The 19,966-nt window shown below is 45.1% G+C and overlaps 1 protein-coding gene across 2 annotated transcripts in view; it reads left to right on the top strand.

Moving 5' to 3' along the window:
• LOC143961988 (NACHT, LRR and PYD domains-containing protein 3-like) overlaps nucleotides 1-19,966 on the top strand; it is a 174,766-nt gene that overhangs the window by 64,417 nt on the left and 90,383 nt on the right. The window contains exons 3-4 of one of the 2 annotated variants that reach the window (XM_077471332.1): nucleotides 337-639; nucleotides 9,091-9,129. In XM_077471332.1, the coding sequence (XP_077327458.1) occupies nucleotides 337-639; nucleotides 9,091-9,129 (342 nt within the window). The remainder of the gene's footprint in view (nucleotides 1-336; nucleotides 640-9,090; nucleotides 9,130-19,966) is intronic. The other variant, XM_077471331.1, reaches the window with a different exon arrangement.

Raw genomic sequence — 19,966 nt, 5'->3', positions numbered from 1 at the left:
TGATCATAGGAAATAAACATATTAGACACATTATAGGGATGATTTACAAAGGTGATTTTTTTTTTTAAATAGCCCCCCCCCCTAGGTGTTTGTACCCAATATTAATCCATCTGAGAGGTAATTTACCACTATGGAGGCAATCATATTGGATTACCACAGGGAATCCAATCCCTCCATAGGATAATGTACATATAGACATATTTGGGGATCATTTCTTTCCCTTCTATATGCTTTTTATAGCATTGCTGGCTGCCAGCACAGACTTATCTGCTGTCATGTGTCAGAAATCCTCCAATCAGGATGAAGGTTTATGATTGCCGATTGTCCTCTCTGCAGGGTCGGCTCCTGGTGTCCTGGGAAAGAGGAAACAAACCCCCGGGGATCTTATCATATATTCTCTGGAGGATCTGAAAGGAAGTGACTTCAAGAGATTTAGGAACAAATTGTCTGATTTCTCCTATAAAGATGAACGTCCCATCCCCCGAGGAAAACTAGAAAATGCAGACTGGATCACCACCAAGGACATCCTGATAGACACATATGGAGAAGAAGGGGCTCTGGATGTCACCATTCATGTCCTTAAACTGATCAGTCTGATGGGACCCGCAAATGACCTCCAGGAGAGGAGAGCACAACATGGTGAGTTCCCACCTATAATGACCATTTCCTACAAATTCCTGATCAATATCTGTGTGAGGAAGAACTAGGAATGTCCTCCAGGGAAAGCCAATGACTACAGTTTGGGTTTGTACCGAACTTTTGGCTTTTTGGGTACCGAACCCGAATAATTGACTGTATGTTCGGGTTCGGGTCCGGTGTTCGGCAACGTAATGGCACATTTTAATAAGCCCTGCAGCAGTCAATCAACATTTGTTTAACTGGTGTGCCCTTAGAAGCCATCAAAGCCATGCCTACTAATGGCATGGCTGTGATTGGACAGTGCAGCATGTGACCCAGCCTCTATTTAAGCTAGAGGCACACAGCATATCACATCACTCTGCTTTAGACAGTGTAGGGAAAGGTTCCTGGCTGCTGCTGCTGCTGTGAGGGATAGAATTACATAATAGGAGTCCTGATTCTGAAATCTATTCTAATTAGTCAGCGATCTACATTGATTTAGTTGTGTGGGTGCAGTGCACAAGCTTTTTACATGTCACTGAGAGAAAAGATAGTGTGTAGGGCAAGGTTCCTGTTGCTGCTTTGAGGGAGAGAGAATTATGTAGGAGTCCAGATTCAGAAATCTATTCTAATAATTCAGCGATCTACATAGATTTACCTGGTTGGGTTGCAGTGTCTTTTTACACTGCCATGAGCCCAGTGCCAGAGAGAATATAACTTTTATCTGCGAGCTCAGTGCACCAGCACTGCATATGTTACTGTGAGATACACCCTTTACATACAATTCGGAGGAAGAGGTGGTGGTTGCACAGAGCCACCAGCACAGCAGAAGAGGGAGCAAGGTGCAAAAGCGGAGTGTCCGTCCCCTAGACAGTACGCCTCCTACTGCCCAAAGCAGCAAGGGACCGGGCACACCAAAGCCAGGTCCAAGGAGTTCCCTAGCGTGGCAGTTCTTCAGAAAATGTGCTGATGACGAGACACGAGTGGTTTGCACGCTGTGCAATCAGAGCCTGAAGCGAGGCATAAACGTTCTCAACCTGAGCACAACCTGCATGACCAGGCATCTAAGTGCAAAGCACGAGCTGCAGTGGAGTAGACACCTCAAAAACCAAGAAAGGTCTCTGGCTCCTCCTGCTTCCTCTTCTGCTGCAGTCTTGGCCTCTTCATCCACCTCTGTAGTGACAGTGGCACCTGCCAACCCACAAACAGAGGATCTGCCAGCAACACTACCACCTGGGTCACCAACCATCTCCACAACGTCCCATGGAAGCGTTCAGCTCTCTATCTCCCAAACACTGGAGCGGAGGAAGTATCCCCCTAGCCACCCACGATCCCTGGCCTTTAATGCCAGCATTTCAAAATTCCTCGCATTTGAAATGCTGTCATTCCGTCTGGTGGAGACGCAGAGTTTTAAAAGCCTGATGGCATTGGCTGTCCCACAGTACGTCGTTCCCAGCCGCCACTACTTTTCCGGGCGAGCCATCCCTTCCCTGCACAACCAAGTGGGGGACAAAATCAGGTGTGCACTGCGCAACGCCATCTGTGGCAAGGTCCACCTAACTACGGATGCGTGGACCAGTAAGCATGGTCAGAGATGTTATATCTCCCTAACAGCACACTGGGTAAATGCAGTTGCAGCTGGGCCTGAGGCGGATAGCAGTTTGGCGCATGTCCTTCCACCGCCGAGGATTGCAGGGCGCTTTAGTTTGCCTCCTGTTGCTAACTCCTCCTACTCCGCTCCCTCATCTTCTACCGCCTCCTCATCCGGTCAGCGTAACACCTTCACCACCAACTTCAGCACAGCCAGGGGTAAACAACAGCAGGCAGTTTTAAAACTTTCCTGTTTGGGGGAAAAACCCAACACCATGCAGGAGTTGTGGAGGCACATGGAACAACAGACCGATGAGTGGTTGGTGGCAGTGAGCCTTAAGCCCGGCCTGGTGGTGTGCGATAATGGGCGAAATCTCATAGCAGCTCTGGGCCTAGCCGGTTTTACGCACATCCCTTGCCTGGTGCATTTGCTGAACTTGGTGGTCCAGAGGTTCCTTAAACATGACCCCGATATTCCAGAGCTGTCAGCGATGCAGCGTAACTTTGGCCTTCCCGCTCACCGCCTCATATGCGACGTGCCCACAAGGTGGAACTCCACCTTGCACATGCTGGCATTGTATACACACAGGATATAGTATATCATACCGTGCATTGCGTTCTTTCTAATAAAGAAAAAAATAGCTAGATCAAGGTTTAATCCGGGTCAGTACCAGATTTCGTTTTAGGGTCAAAGGTCAGAGGTCATGTTAGGGGTCAGGGTTAGTGTATTTTGGGTAGGTTTCTTTTTTAACCACTTAGGGACTGAGCCTCTTTCTGAGATTTGGTGTTTACAAGTTTTTTTTTTTTGCTAGAAAATTACTTAGAACCCCAAACATTATATATTTTTTTTCTAACACCCTAGAGAATAAAATGGCAGTCATTGCAATACTTTCTGTCACATCGTGTTTGCACAATGGTCTTACAAGCACACTTTTTTTGGAAAAAATACACTTTTTCTAAATAAAAAAAATAAGACAACAGTTAACTTAGCCCATGTTTTTATATTGTGAAAGATAATATTACGCCGAGTAAATTGATACCCAACATGTCATGTTTCAAAGATGTGCCCGCTCGTGGAAAGGCAACAAACTTTTACCCTTAAAAATCTGTATAGGCAACATTTAAAAAATTCTACAAGTTGCATGTTTTGAGTTATAGCGAAGGTCTAGGACTAGAATTATTGCTCCCGCTCTCCTGATCGCAGCGATACCTCACATGTGTGGTTTGAACACCATTTTCATATTTGGGTGCTGATCGCGTATGCGTTCGCCTCTGCACGCGAGCTCAGCGGGACAGGGTGCGTTTAAATTTTCTTATTTATTTTACCTTTTATTTATTTTTTTTACACTGTTCTTTTTAAAAAAAATTGTGTCACTTTTATTCCTATTACAAGATATGTAAACATCACTTGTAATAGAAAAAAGGCATGACAGGACCTCTTAGGCCCGTTTCACACGTGCGGACAGTAAGTCCGTATTTCATCCACCCCTTTTCAGATGAAATACGGATATACATGCATCCCTATGGGATAGCAGATGTCTCCGGATGAACATCCACTGACACCCGATATCATCCGTCCCCGCTCTGGTCCGATTCTGCAGACAGAGGAAAATCCTATTTTTCTATCCGTCTGCAGAGCGGATCAGATGAACATGGACAGACGGTCTGTGTTCATCCGATCCCCCCATAGGGGAGAGCGGAGATCTGACAGGGCGGTCCCTGCACAGTATGCAGGGACCGCCCTGTCATCCGCCAGCTCAGTGAGGATCAACAGAGCGATCCCCACTGATCCCCGCTGAGCAAGAGGATGTTCAAGGGGCGGATCATCACGGATCCGTCCTGTGTGAAAGGACCCTTAAATATGAGATCTGGGGTCAAAAAGACCTCAGATCTCATATTTACACTAAAATGCAATAAAAATGCAATAAAAGAAATCTCTTTAAGAGCTGTGAGCAGAAGTGACGTTTTGTTTTCGTTTCTGCCCTGCAATAGTATGGAGACAGGTGGGGGCCATCTTCCACTCACTCAGCTCCATGCCACACACAGGAGAGGATGTGATCGCCTCTGCCTCTAGCAACGGCTCTGGTAAGCGGTGGAGGGCACCGGAGAGCGGCGGGAGGGGGGCCCCTCTCCCGCCGTTGATAATGGATCTTGCAGTGAATCCGCCTCAGAGACCACTTTTATCGGAAACCAGACTGCTCACTGAAGAAGAGGATACCGGGGTTATGGTAGCTGTTGCCATAAGAACAATATCCCTTTTCAAAGTGCCGATGTATATCAGCATCAGAAAGTGGTTAAACATTTTCTAAATTAGTATCAGTGTCAGATTTTTTAGGTAGGATAAAAAAGCAAACTGTCTGCAATGTTTTTTAGGCCGTACTACGGGTACAAATCTCAAACAACAGTGTCGGTGTCATTGTTACCAAAAGAAGCTCAATTTGTCCTGAAATTAACCACTTGCCGACCGCCGCACGACGATATACGTCGGCAGAATGGCACGGGCAGGCATATGGGCGTATATATAAGTCCCTGCCTGCCCGCGGGTGGGGGGCCCGATCGGGCCCCCCCCCGGTGCCTGCGGCGGTCGGCATTTCTTCGAGAGCGATCCGGGATGAGGGGGCGGCCATTCATTCATGGCCACCCCCTCGCGATCGCTCTCGACGAATGGAAATCCCCGGTGACATCACTTCCTCTCCTGTAATGTAAACACAGGAGAGGAAGTGATGTATTCTCTCCTCCGTGTCGGTATTTTCCGTTCCGACACGGAGGAGAGCGGATCGGTGAGTTGCACCAACACTCTACACACACAGTAGAACATGCCAGGCACACTCACACCCCCCCTTTACCCCCCGATCACCCCCCCAATTACCCCTGCCCCCCAGTCACAGTGACACCAATGTCATATTTTTTTTTTTTTTTTTTTTTTTTGCATTGGTGTCATTTGTGACTGTAATAACTGTTAGGGCAGTTAGAGTTAGCCCCCTTTAGTTCTAATGTACCCCCCTAACCCCCCCAATAAAGGTTTAACCCCGTGATCACCCCCCGTCGCCAGTGTCACTAAGGCTGGGTTCACATTGCAGCGGTTTATGAGAACGAATGTGATTCGCACCGCACTGCAGTGCAAATCACATCCGATCTCTGTGCGATTCGAGTTCAGCCATTCGCCGCACCCGCCGCACCCGCCGCACCCGCCGCAAATTCGCACGGGACCCTTTTTTTGGCCCGCAGCAGAATCGGATCGCATGGGTGTTCACACCATGCGATCCGAGTTTGCAGATCGCACTGCGATATGCGAACTGATCTGGGGGTGTCAGTAACATTTCACTGACACTCCCAGCAGTTCGCATAGGGCAGTGTGAACTGCCGCCGGGAGGCATGCGATGCGGGAACCCGCCGCGCATTCGTGGCGTTCCCGCATCGCTCCAGTGTGAACCCAGCCTAATAAGCGATCGTTTTTCTGATTGCTGTATTAGTGTCACAGGTGACGCTAGTTAGGCAGGTAGGTATTTAGGTTCGCCGCAGCTTTTTATAGCGCCAGGGACCCCCATATACTACCGCATAAAGCCCCCTGATTGCCCCCTAGTTAACCCTTTCACCAGTGATCACCATATAACTGTTACAGGTGACGCTGGTTGGTTAGTTATTTTTTTATAGTTTCAGGGCACCCGCCATTTATTACCTAATAAAGGTTTAACCCCCTGATCACCCGGCGGGTGTCATTTGTGACTAATAACTGTTAGGGCAGTTAGGGTTAGCCCCCTTTAGTTCTAAGGTACCCCCCTAACCCCCCCAATAAAGGTTTAACCCCGTGATCACCCCCCGTCGCCAGTGTCACTAAGGCTGGGTTCAGATTGCAGCGGTTTGAGAACGGATGTGATTCGCACCGCACTGCAGTGCAAATCACATCCGATCTCTGTGCGATTCGAGTTCAGCCATTCGCCGCACCCGCCGCACCCGCCACACCCGCCGCACCCGCCGCAAATTCGCACGGGACCCTTTTTTTGGCCCGCAGCAGAATCGGATCGCATGGGTGTTCACACCATGCGATCCGAGTTTGCAGATCGCACTGCGATATGCGAACTGATCTGGGGGTGTCAGTAACATTTCACTGACACTCCCAGCAGTTCGCATAGGGCAGTGTGAACTGCCGCCGGGAGGCATGCGATGCGGGAACCCGCCGCGCATTCGTGGCGTTCCCGCATCGCTCCAGTGTGAACCCAGCCTAATAAGCGATCGTTTTTCTGATCGCTGTATTAGTGTCACAGGTGACGCTAGTTAGGCAGGTAGGTATTTAGGTTCGCCGCAGCTTTTTATAGCGCCAGGGACCCCCATATACTACCGCATAAAGCCCCCTGATTGCCCCCTAGTTAACCCTTTCACCAGTGATCACCATATAACTGTTACAGGTGACGCTGGTTGGTTAGTTATTTTTTTATAGTTTCAGGGCACCCGCCATTTATTACCTAGTCTCACTAGTGTACCCCTAAATTTAGGGGTGTCTACTTTCCAAAATGGGGTCATTTGGGGGGGGTTTGTGCCATCTTGGCATTTTATGGCCTTCAAAACTGTAACGCCCTTAGAAAGCCTGAAGGCGGTGCTTGGTTTTCGGGGCCCCGTACGCGGCTAGGCTCCCAAAAAGTCCCACATATGTGGTATCCCCGTACTCAGGAGAAGCAGCAGAATTTATTTTGGGGTGTCATTTCACATATGCCTATGGCATGCGTGAGCAATATATCATTTAGTGACAACTTTGTGAAAAAAAAAAAAAAAAAAAAAAGTTTGTAATTTTCCCGCAACTTGTGGCAAAATATAAAATATTCCATGGACTCAACATGCCTCTCAGCAAATAGCTTGGGGTGTCTACTTTCTAAAATGGGGTCATTTGTGGGGGTTTTGTGCCATCTTGGCATTTTATGGCCTTCAAAACTGTAATAGGTAGTGAGGAGTGAAGTCAAATATTTACGCCCTTAGAAAGCCTGAAGGCGGTGCTTGGTTTTCGGGGCCCCGTACGCGGCTAGGCTCCCAAAAAGTCCCACATATGTGGTATCCCCGTACTCAGGAGAAGCAGCAGAATTTATTTTGGGGTGTCATTTCACATATGCCCATGGCATGTGTGAGCAATATATCATTTAGTGACAACTTTGTGAAAAAAAAAAAAAAAAAAAAAAAGTTTGTAATTTTCCCGCAACTTGTGGCAAAATATAAAATATTCCATGAACTCAACATGCCTCTCAGCAAATAGCTTGGGGTGTCTACTTTCTAAAATGGGGTCATTTGTGGGGGTTTTGTGCCATCTTGGCATTTTATGGCCTTCAAAACTGTAATAGGTAGTGAGAAGTGAACTCAAAAATTTACGCCCTTAGAAAGCCTGAAGGCGGTGCTTGGTTTTCGGGGCCCCGTACGTGGCTAGGCTCCCAAAAAGTCCCACATATGTGGTATCCCCGTACTCAGGAGAAGCAGCAGAATTTATTTTGGGGTGTCATTTCACATACGCCCATAGCATGTGTGAGCAATATATCATTTAGTGACAACTTTGTGTAAAAAAAAAAAAAAAAATTTTTTTTGGTCATTATTCAATCGCTTGAGGCAAAAAAATAAAATATTCAATGGGCTCAACATGCCTCTTATCAATTTCCTTAGGGGGTCTACTTTCCAAAATGGGGTCATTTGGGGGGGTTTTGTACTGCCCTGCCATTTTAGCACCTCAAGAAATGAGATAGGCAGTCGTAAACTAAAAGCTGCGTAAATTCCAGAAAACGTACCTTAGTTTGTAGATGTGACAACTTTTGCGCAAACCAATAAATATACAATTATTGACTTTTTTTTTACCAAAGACATGTGGCTGAATACATTTTGGCCTAAATGTATGACTAAAATTGAGTTTATTGGATTTTTCTAATAACAAAAAGTAGAAAATATCATTTTTTTTCAAAATTTGCGGTCTTTTTACGTTTATATCGCAAAAAATAAAAATCGCAGAGGCAATCAAATACCATCAAAAGAAAGCTCTATTTGTGGGAAGAAAAGGACGCAAATTTTGTTTGGGTACAACATTGCATGACCGCGCAATTACCAGTTAAAGCAGCGCAGTGCCAAAGTGTAAAAAGACCTCTGGTCATTTACCAGCAAAATGGTCCGGTCTGAAAGTGGTTAATATGGTATAATCCTCCTGGATACACAATGTAGTTGGGATGATATGTACAGATTTACTAACACAGGTCAAAGTTGTAAAATTGTGTTCAGGCATTAACATTTGTTTTCCCCTCAGTCACTAAGGGGTTAAACAATCTTTACTGAGGGAGTTTACAGAATAAAATACATTTGGGTATAAAATTGTGGATGAAGGAAAAGGCTACAGAGTTCAGGAACATTGTAAAATGGAAGCAGAGTAACACTTCTCCAGGATGCCGGCAGTCAGTCACCATAACACAATGATATCACTCAGCATGCCGAGCAGAGCAATACAATCACAGCCACTTGTCTATTATACAGAACCTCCATATTTATAGCTGTATTCCTAGGAGATCCTCATGATTGTTGCTCGGGGTTCTGAGCCTTGTGCCCCATGCATCCATCTCAACCTCCATCAGAAAGAGGAGTCAAGGCTCCAGATTCTAGGTGTGTGCCTGTAATCCCTGCATAGAGAATTGGGGGCTTTTCTGGTCCCCCCACCATGGTCACATGTCACTGCAATGTGTGGAGATGTTACCAGGCAGACAAAGACTCTCCCCATCACCTGGAGGAGGAGAGACCCCAATCTACAGAGGGTTGGTGGGATGATGGTGTCTGGGAGGATCTGCTACACTAATAACTCTCTTAGTTATTATTTTATACATTTCAGAGGTTTGTCAGGACTAATCGCTTCCCTAATCTTATTTCCAGCCAAACCGAAGAAGATGACACATGACAACAGATTATCAGGTTAGTAGGACATCCATGTTTCATATGAAATCTCTTCTGGATGAACATTTTGTTTTTTATTGTAGTCCAGATCAGTGGTGGAACTGCCAGGGTTGCAAAGATTGCACTTAAGACCGGGCCCTGGCGTTCTGCCGCTGAAGGGGGCCCAAGATGGCAGGAAGGGGGCCAACTGCAGAACATGGGCTCAGTTCAGACTGTTGTGATTCCAAGTTGCAATTGTGTGATTTGACATTGCAGTCTATGGCCACTCAAATCACACCAACGCCCTAGAAAAGTATTCAACGCCCTAGAAAAGTTCTATGTACACACACAGTGGCTTAAAGAACAAATCCACGTTCAATCCCAAATCTAGCTGTAACCAGCAGATTGAGGTTTTTTTAAAAAATGGTGGAGAAGGAGATAAAAACTATAATACCAGAGAAACCAAAGAAGATTGATAGGGTATGGCAAGGCATTAAGAAATTGGAAAAAACAAAAAAATATAGTGATAAGACCTGCAGATAAAGGGGTGGGGATTGGTAGTTCTAACCAAAGAGAATTGTGGAGCAGAATTAGAAAGATTGGTGAGGGATAACACAACATACCAAGTATTAACCACTTGCTTACTGGGCACTTAAACCCCCCTCCTGCCTAGACCAATTTTCAGCTTTCAGCGCTGATGCACTTTGAATGACAATTGCGCAGTCATGCAACACTGTACCCAAATGACATTTTTATCATTTTTTCCCCACAAATAGAGCTTTCTTTTGGTGGTATTTAATTACAGCTCGGAGTTTTATTTTTTGCTAAACAAACAAAAAAAGATGCAAAATAAAAAATAAAATAAAAAATCATGTTTAATAGTTTGTTATAAAATTTTGCAAACAGGTCATTTTTCTCCTTCATTGAAATGCGCTGATGAGGCGGCACTGGTGGGCACTGATAGGCACGGTCAAGGTGGCACCGATAGGCACGGTTAAGGTGGCACCGATAGGCACGGTTAAGGTGGCACCGATAGGCACAGATAAGGCGGCACTGATAGGCACAGATAAGGCAGCACTAATGGACAAAGATAAGGCGGCACTGATGGACACAGATAAGGCGGCACTGATGGGCAAAGATGGGCACAGATAAGATGGGTGGCACGGATGGGTGGCATGGATGGGCACGGATGGGTACAACTGATAGATGGGACTGATGGGTACTGATAGGTGGCACTGATAGGTGGCTCTGATAGGTGGCACTGCTGGTCATTGATGGGCGGCACTGATGGGCACTGGTAGATGACACTGATGGGCACGGATATGTGGCATATGAGGTGCAGCACTGTTGTTGAGGAAGATTGTGGGCACTGATAGGTGGCACTGTGGGCACTGATGGGTGGCACTATGGGCACTAATGGGTGGCACTATGGGCGGCACTTTTACTGTAAGTAGGTTGCACTGGCAGGGGGCAGGTGGGCACTGATGACTTGGCCGTGATCGGGACTGAAGTCCCTCTCACGGCCGACGGTGGTCGGCTTGACAGCGCGAGGAGGAACAACTGCCGATTACCGGCTCTGTTGTGATCACATGATCAGCTGTCATTGGCTGACAGCTGATCACGTGGTAAGGGGTCGGGATCGACCCCTTGCTCCGATCCGTGATCAGGCGAGTCTCAAAGACTCGCTGATCACAGAGCGCACCGCGCGTGCCCCTCAGGGGGCGCGCAGGCCGCTCGTGCACGGGACGACGTCAATAGACGTAGTCCCGGCAAAGCAGGTCCACGCTGTAGCCGTCATTCGGCTATAGCGCGGATCTCAAGCGAAGAAGAATCCCAATAAGGAATTTAGATCCAAACTAAAAGAATTTCTAAAACAAGGGGATTGCAGATAAAATATTAAACAAAAAAGAGGGTCGATATTTATTGTCCGATGCACCAAAAATACTGGTTATTTACCAGGTACCGAAAGTCCATAAACATAAAACAAAAGCACCAAGTAGGCCCATAATTAGCGGCATAGGGTCAGTACATTCTAGGCTAGGAGAATACCTATATGTGTTTTTGCAACCTCTGGCAGGAAAGGGACAAGCCTTTATCAAGGACAGCAAGGACATCATTCAATTGCTGAGATCTGTTGGGGTTGACGACTCCACGTTGTTGGTAACTATCGACGTGGAGTTGTTATACACCAATATCAGGCAAACTGATGCCTTGGCTGCAGTGGCATGGGCCCTAAAACACTTCTCTGATTTAAGACTAAAGTAGAGAAGGTTTATTCTGGAGGGATTAAGAATGGCCATGGGCAGTAATTTTTTCTGGCATAATCACAAATTTTATAGACAAATCAGGGGGGTGGGAATGGGGAACAAATATGCCCCTAGTGTGGCCAACATTTTCCTGAATAAATGGGAGGCAGAGGAGATATTCAGAAAGTGTTGGCCACACATGGCTGTCTATAGAAGATTTATAGATGACATTATAGTGGTCTGGAAGGGTAGTCGGAAAGAATTAGATGAATTGATCCAACATATAGGTGAGAACCAATATGGGATTAAATTCATATCAGGAAACCATAAACTTTTTGAACCTTGAAATATTCAAAAATGGCAACAAATTGAATACTAGAACTAATTTCAAAGAAACTGACAGGAACGGATATATCCCGTTCACTAGCTGTCATCACCCTCAATGGAAGAGGGCAATCCCGAAAGGGCAATTTATCAGGAATAAATGTAACTGTAATTTGATGGTAGATTACCAGGAACATACAGAGGTATTTATAGAGAGGTTTGTGGAAAAGGGGTACAAAAGAAGGGAATTTGAGAAGATCAGAGAGAAAATTGGGCATCTTGATAGGGACAAGCTATTAGAAAGTAAAAATAGACCTTCCATGGGGGACAAGGTACCATTTATTACAGGATTCAACAGTCAGTACAAAACATTAGAAGGGATTATAGCAAAGAACTGGCTCATAATTTGCAATGATCAACATCTGAGCAAAATCCTTCCACGAAAGCCAGAATTTATTTATAGGAGAGTGAAAAGAGTAAGGGATGTTTTTGTAAAAAACGTATCAGATAAACCCAAAAAAATGGCGTTTTTCGACCATAAAGGTTTTTTATAGGTGCGGAAAATGCAAACCTTGCATAGTCACTAATGGGAATAAAAAAACTATAAAATTCCAGTCAGATGTTACGAAACAGGAGTTCGCAATTGATAAACTTATCACATGTGGCAGCACACATGTTACCTACGTGCTGGAGTGCAGCTGTGGGCTCCAGTACGTGGGTAGAACTACCAGAACTTTAACAACACGCATCAGTGAACATGTGAGAAATATTAAAAAAGGATATAAATATCACAGTGTCTCAAAGCACTTTAGGGACACAAACAATAGGGATCCACGCCACCTTAAATTTTACGCAATTGATAAAATATAACAAAATTGGAGGAATTTAAACCTACGTAGAGAGGTATCGCGTAATGAAACATATTGGATTTTTTAATTAAGTACAATGAGGCCTCTAGGAATTAACGTGGAACTTGATATAAATTGTTTCATAGAAGACTATTGACCTACCCATCTGTTCTCTATTTCTCGAGCTGTATTTTTTGGATTTGTAATTTTATTTTATATATTTTTTTATGTTTATTTTTATTATTTTCATTTTTATTTTTATATTTTCTTATTTTTCTTTTTATATTTATTTTTATTTACATTTTTATTCATTTTTTTTTTTATTTCATTTTCTTTTTTTTCTTTTTATAATTTTTTTTTTTGGGAGAACAGATGGATATGTGAATGTTCGAGATTAATTCTAGGAAAAGTAAATATAGAATTATTTATATTAGTTTATTATTTTCTTAATAGAGAATACATTTATTTTAAATTGGTTATTGTAAATTGGTTGTACTTAGGAAATTGATGCAAGTTTTTAATTTTATAGGTTTTAATTAATTAAAAGATTGTGAAAGCTATCCAGCGGTATACATGGGGAAACTCCAGGAAGCGCCAGGAACAAAAATGGTGATCATATCATTTCCGGTAGCACGGGAATAATATAATAGGGAAAATACAGGAATAAAGATGACGGATGGAAGACTTCCGGTGGAGGACTTCTGGTATACAATAGTGTAATATAGAAACAAAGATGGCGAACGGTAGACTTCCAGCGGGGAACTTCCGATATAGTGGGGTTTCCTGGGATGGATGCTAAATTGGTAATTAGTATATTTGGCGGGATTGTAGGATATATAACAGGGAGGATGGAGGCATATGGCAGCTTCCTGATGACGCAAGACAATTTGCAAAATGCGTAGAGGCTGCTGGGAACTCAGTTTCTTCACTTCCGGTATAACGAAAAAGGAGGCTTGGAACGCCCCCCGAGGTTGTGGGATGCACGCCGCTATTTGGAGGGGATAGGAGTGATAGGGTGATAGACCTGAACACCATCCCCACGTACACGGCTGGACATGCTTGGTGCCAACATAGGCACAGGCACATGTGAGTTTAAACTTTGCTTTTTTATCTTTTACATTCTTTTTAATTTACTACACTATGATGGCCATTTATATATCTTTATGAGAAACAATTAGCGCAAGAGGCTCTTACATACTGCTTGGAAAGGCTGTTGGTGAAATCCTTAACGGAGTGGTTATCCTAAATGAACTAAAGGCACATATACAGATTTATCTGGTGAATGGCTATTGCAGCAGGTGGTGGTGAAGTCACTCATTTGGTGGATCAAAGAAGCACTTTATAAAAGAAGCACTTTATACAGGAGGAATTCATTGGCACTGAAGTTATCGCTCACTTAAAGCGGAGGTCCACCCTAAAATGGACCTTCCACTTATCGGATTCCTCCCCCCCTCCGGCGCCACAATTGGCACCTTTCAGGGGGGAGGGGGGTGCAGTTACCTGGATAATCCAGGTAACTGCACCCACTTCCGAGCTAGCTCTCTGTGGAAAGGGGCGTACGTTACGCCCCTTTCCGCAAGCGCCCGCCCCCTTCAGCAAGTGCCCCGCTGCCTGCTGGGAAACACACAGCTCCCAGAGGCAGCGGGGACCGTCCTCATTGCGCAGCGCGGCTCGCGCATGCGCAGTAGGGAACCGGGAAATGAAGCCGAAAGGCTCCATTTCCTGATTCCCATACCCAAGATGGCGGCGGCAGCACTCGAGTGTCGATCTAGAGATCGGCTTCGGGTGCCGACATCGCGGGCGCGCTGGACAGGTAAGTGTCACTATTTTAAAAGCCAGCAGCTGCAGTATTTGTAGCTGCTGGCTTTTAAAAAAAAAAAAAAAACGCGGAGTCCCGGCGGACTCCCGCTTTAAGACATTCATTTTGCACTGGAATTAATTACTTTTTCTGTCTATATACATTTTTTCTGTTCTCTTTTTCCTTCTATTTTTTTGGTTTGTTTACAATAATGAATTGCACTCTGTATAGCAATATGGAATATATATACCTTTATTAAGGGTGTAGCGAGAAGCTTATAGGAGTATTAATTTATGAACGGCACTTTTGGTTTTTATAAGGCACTATGAAAGTGATATTTGACATTTAATAAGTTGTGGTGGTAGTTAGTGCAATCCATATTACAGGTATAAAAAATTCTACAGGTTGCATGTTTTGAGTTACAGAGAAGGTCTAGGACTAGAATTATTGCTCCCGCTCTGCTGATCGCGGCGATACCTCACATGTGTGGTTTAAACACCGTTCTCTTCTGCACGCGAGCTCGGAGGGACGGGGTGCGTTTACATTTTTTCTTATTTATTTGACCTTTTTATTTTTACACTGTTCTTTAAAAAAAAAATTGTCACTTTTATTCCTATTACAAGATATATAAACATCACTTGCAATAGAAAAAAAAGCATGACAGGACCTCTTAGGCCCGTTTCACACGTGTGAACAGTAAGTCCGTATTTCATCCATCCGTTTTCACATGAAATACGGACATACAGGCATCCCTATGGGATAGCAGGTATCTGCGGATTAACATCCACTGACACCCAATATCATCCATCCCCGCTATGGTCCGATTCTGCAGACGGAGGAAAATCCTATTTTTCTATCAGTCTGCAGAGCGGATCGGATGAACATGGACAGACGGTCTGTGTTCATCCGATCCCCCCATAGGGGAGAGCGGAGATCTGACAGGGCGGTCCCTGCACAGTATGCAGGGACCGCCCTGTCATCCACCGGCTCAGCGAGGATCAACAGAGCGATCCCCACTGATCCCCGCTGAGCAAGAGGATGTTCAAGGGGCAGATCATCACGGATCCGTCCTGTGTGAAAGGACCCTTAAATATGAGATCTGGGGTCAAAAAGACCTCAGATCTCATATTTACACTAAAATGCAATACAAATGCAATAAAAAAAATCTCTTTAAGCCCTTGTACACACGGTCGAACATTCTGACAACCAAATCCGTCGGATTTTGTCCGACGGATTTTGTCCGACGGATTTTGTCCGAAACTGTTGCATACACACGGTCGGACAAAGTTGATGGAAAATCCGATGTGATGACGTTATTTAGTTACGACGGGACTACGATCAGGCTAGTAGCCAATAGCTTTGGTGTAGGAATTTGATCTGAGCATGCGTGGCACTTTGTCCGATCGGAATTCTCTACACATGATCGGAGTATGTCCGATCGGAGCATTTTGTCGGAAAATTTTACCAACAAGTTGGAAAACTTGGTCCGTCGGATACTCCTACGGAAACAGTCCGATGGAGACCACACACAGTCGGAATATCCGACAAAACGGTCCGATCGGACACATTCCATCGGAATCTCCGACCGTGTGTACAAGGGCTAAGAGCTGTGGGCAGAAGTGACGTTTTGATGTTGTTTCCTCCCTGCAATAGTATGGAGACGGGTGGGGATCTTCCCCTCCCTCAGCTCCATACCACACACGGGAGAGGACGTGATCGCCTCCGCCTCTATCAACGGCTCTGGTAAGCGGTGGAGGGCACCGGAGAGCGGCGGGAGGGGGGCCCCTCTCCCGCCGTCGATAAGTGATCTTGCAGTGAATCCACCACAGAGACCACTTTTATTGAAAACCAGACCGCTCACTGAAGAATAGGATACCGGGGTTATGGTAGCTGCTGCCATAAGAATAATATCCCTTTTCAAAGCGCCGATGTATATCAGCGTGAGGAAGTGGTTAAACATTTTCTAAATTAGTATCAGTGTCAGTTTTTTTAGGTAGGATAAAAAAAAGCAAAAAGACTGCAATGTTTTTTAGGCCGTACTATGGGTACAAACCACAATTAATAGTGTTAGTGCCAGTGTTACCAAAAGAAGCTCAATTTGTCCTGAAATGAATACGGTATAATCCTCTTGGATACACAGGTCACAGTTGTAAAATTGTGTTCAGGCATTAACGTTTGTTTTCCCCTCAGTCACTAAGGGGTTAAACAATCTTTACTGAGGGAGTTTACAGAATAAAATAGATTTGGGTATAAAATTGTAGATGAAGGAAAAGGCTAAAGAGTTCAGGAACAATGTAAAAGGGAAGCAGGGGGGGCGTGGCTTGCCGTGAGAGAAGATGGCAGCATAACTCCTGAGCTCCATCACACCCTAGCCTCTATTTAGCTAAAGTCGAGGAGACGAATAAGCTTTCATACATCGGATGATGGGGACGGCATCCAGAGGAACCTCACACTCTAGATCGCGATCCCCCAGAGAAAATCTTAATCGAGGAACACAGAATATCTCCGATCTCTTCAGAGCACAGAGGGCCAACATGGCAGCCTCTTCCACAGCCTCCTCACAAGACAGGATAATTTTGTTACCGACCCCCTCTCCTCCCGCACTGACGGATCCCTCACCAGCTGCTCTTCAACAACCGAGCCTACTAGACCTACGCACCGTCGCGGCTGACATTAAGGACACCCTCTTTGCTGCCATCACGGATCTCAGGAATGAGATACATAATATAGCGGGCAGAGTCCATGAGGTGGAGAAAAAGACCGCCATTCAGCAAACTACGATCTCTCGGATGCATCGCTCCATTGACACGCACACTGCCCAACTTAGAGACATCCAGAGACATCCAGAGACATGTCGAGGATTTGGACAATAGGGGCAGAAGACACAACCTTCGGGGGAGAGGACTCCCCGAAAGCGTGGATACCAACCAATTGCTACCAGTGATATCATCACTCTTCAACAAATTGCTAGACAAGCCCAACCAATCTACCATATCAATGGAGAGAATACACAGAGCGCTCAGACCTCGCGGTCGAGACACAGACCCACCGCGAGATGTAGTGTGCTGTCTGTGCGATTATCAACTTAAGGAAGCAATTCTCAAAGAAGCCAGAACGCAGAGACGACTAGAATTCAACGAACATCACATCACCATCTCCCAGGATCTCTCAGCTATCACGCTAAGGAACAGATGGGCCCTCCGCCCCTTGTTGGAGATACTGAAAAGCAAAGGGATACCTTATCGTTGGCGGTTTCCGTTCGGTCTCTCAGCTTCTAACCAGGGAAGAACGGCACTCCTTCGGGTCCCCGAGGATCTAGAAGCCTTCTGTTATGCCATGGACATTCCTCTAGTGTCCCTTCCCAATTGGTATGCAAAATTTGTCATTCCGAATACCCGCTTCAATCACCACACTGAAGACCAGATGGAGACCCAACAATCCCACTTCAGACGACAACGCTTACCATATCAGCCACGATCACAGCAAGCAGTGGCCCTACAACACCAACAGGTACATTTGCGCAGCCCCACGGCCGCCCCGACCTCCCACAGGGCTCGCCGTGACCGCTAACGGAGGATTCCGCAATACAGCAGATAAGTAGCAGCCACATGTTTCTTTCATTTAGTCATGTTTAACTGTTATTGTTACCTTAGTTTTGGCCGATCGATCTGATATGGCGACAGACTGCATCAACGAGCATAAGTATAAGCCCGTCAATCTCATCTACTATCTATTTGAGGTGCCCTTCCCTCTATGTCTGTCGACACACGTGTTATAATGAAATCACCCTGCTACGAGTGAAAACCGTCTCTTTGCCTCATACCCGCTGACCTACTAGCTATAAGTCCCTCCGCTGCACCTGTAATAACTTATCTCGTAACTTACCAGTCGTAAGCCCTGAGTCATTAACAGATGTATCGTGTTCTACGACAAACCCCCGCCGAATCCAAATGATAGTTTATCTCATCTCTTGCTTGTATCGTAACTGCCTTACACATAACAGCACTGGTTTCCCAATCGGACATGAACTCCGCCTCACCAAACTGTCATCGGGCAAACTGTTGTTACACCCCTCAAGAAAGGTTTTGATGGTCAAGAAACTATCACTAGCGGGAAACCGATTCCATCATACCCCATGTCGTCGGTTCTATGGCTGCATCAGAAGAGACACTAAGTTATCTCTGATTTAAGAAGAGACAGAGCATACTCTAAGCATTGATTATCGTTTCCGACATGATACCGGTTTTCACATACAGACCAATGCCTAAGATGGACTATCAGAAGACTTTCCAGTAGAGCAGTTAGTTTTTTTTTTTTTGTTTTTTTTTTTGTTATCTTATACGCCAGGACCCTGAAAGCTAATGCATGATCCATTGATAAGCCAAAATGTTAGTGATAGCTTAGTGGTGGCGTAACGTGCTGGCGTGTCGGTCGAGTCCTCTCATTCGAATCGAGATTGTTTCATATGGAGTTATATTAACATTACCAAAAGAGTTTTATTACCTAGGCTTTTTTAATGGCCTTCCATTTTACGTATGTTCAGATCCCTCACTAACTTACTGCACCCCAAAAGGACTCAAGCGATTTGCCAGAATAGACTGCCTCCAGTATACGGAATGTTATGATTGTTCTTGTTTTGCTAATCGGTCCTGACTAATACATATCAACATTTGAAATCATACAGATCACTAGACTGCCCTCCGCTTCTAAATATCTACACCACAACCTAGATCTCAATTGTTTTTCCAGGACTGTCTTGCTTGATTTTTAATGATGTAAACAGGAACACTTAGTCTCTGCCCAGACATTCCAAAAATCCGGTTAGGGTATACAAGGAATGGCTCCTCTAACCTTTTTGATATTGCACAAGATCATCCTGGACACATACTATTGTATCAATTCTCCCTCGTCCAGAGCATGTCTCTTAAAATAGGCTATGGGTGTGAGGGACTCACCCTTACGTGATCGTTCTCCTAGGCAATCACCTCCCCCTCAGTGACTTGGAGTTCTACTCTGTATCTCAACATACGGAGCTTGATCTACAGGTCCCTATCTACTCCCGGCTTCCTCATACCTTAAGTGAACAGGTGAGCAGGCACTCACCTGTTGCCGGGTAACCCTTTCCTCACCCAACCCAACCCTTAGCCTCTTACAAGTAAGTGCCTCAACACTTGCTTTCACCTCCGTTTATTTGTACTCCTTCCCCCCTTCCCCTCCCTCTTTTTTTTTTTTTTTTATTATTATTATACCTATTTTTCTGATTCACCAGGTACCACAATTAATAAAACCAACATGACTAATAAGGCAAACATAACTAACCTTGACCATCTCAAGCTCATTTCCCTGAACGCAAAGGGGCTCAACATCCCAGAAAAGAGATCGCAACTCCTCCTTTCCATGCACAAACACAAAGCAGACATTATTTTTCTCCAAGAAACCCATTTCCGCACCACATCGATTCCGAAATTGTATAGTCGTCACTATCCCACCGCTTATCACTCTACAACGCCCAATGCGAAGACCAAAGGTGTCTCCATTCTTCTTGCGAAACACCTTCCCTTCCTGCTCACTGACACTATGGTCGATGACAATGGCAGATTTTTATTTCTTAAAGGCACGTACCAAAACAAGACAATAACGCTTGCAAATATATATGCGTC

Source organism: Lithobates pipiens, unplaced genomic scaffold, assembly GCF_037356315.1.
Source record: "Lithobates pipiens isolate NorthernLeopardFrog02 unplaced genomic scaffold, aLitPip1_a1.2 Scaffold_8, whole genome shotgun sequence".
In the NCBI taxonomy this organism is placed as follows: domain Eukaryota; kingdom Metazoa; phylum Chordata; class Amphibia; order Anura; family Ranidae; genus Lithobates; species Lithobates pipiens.
This window is presented reverse-complemented; position numbering and strand designations above follow the sequence as displayed.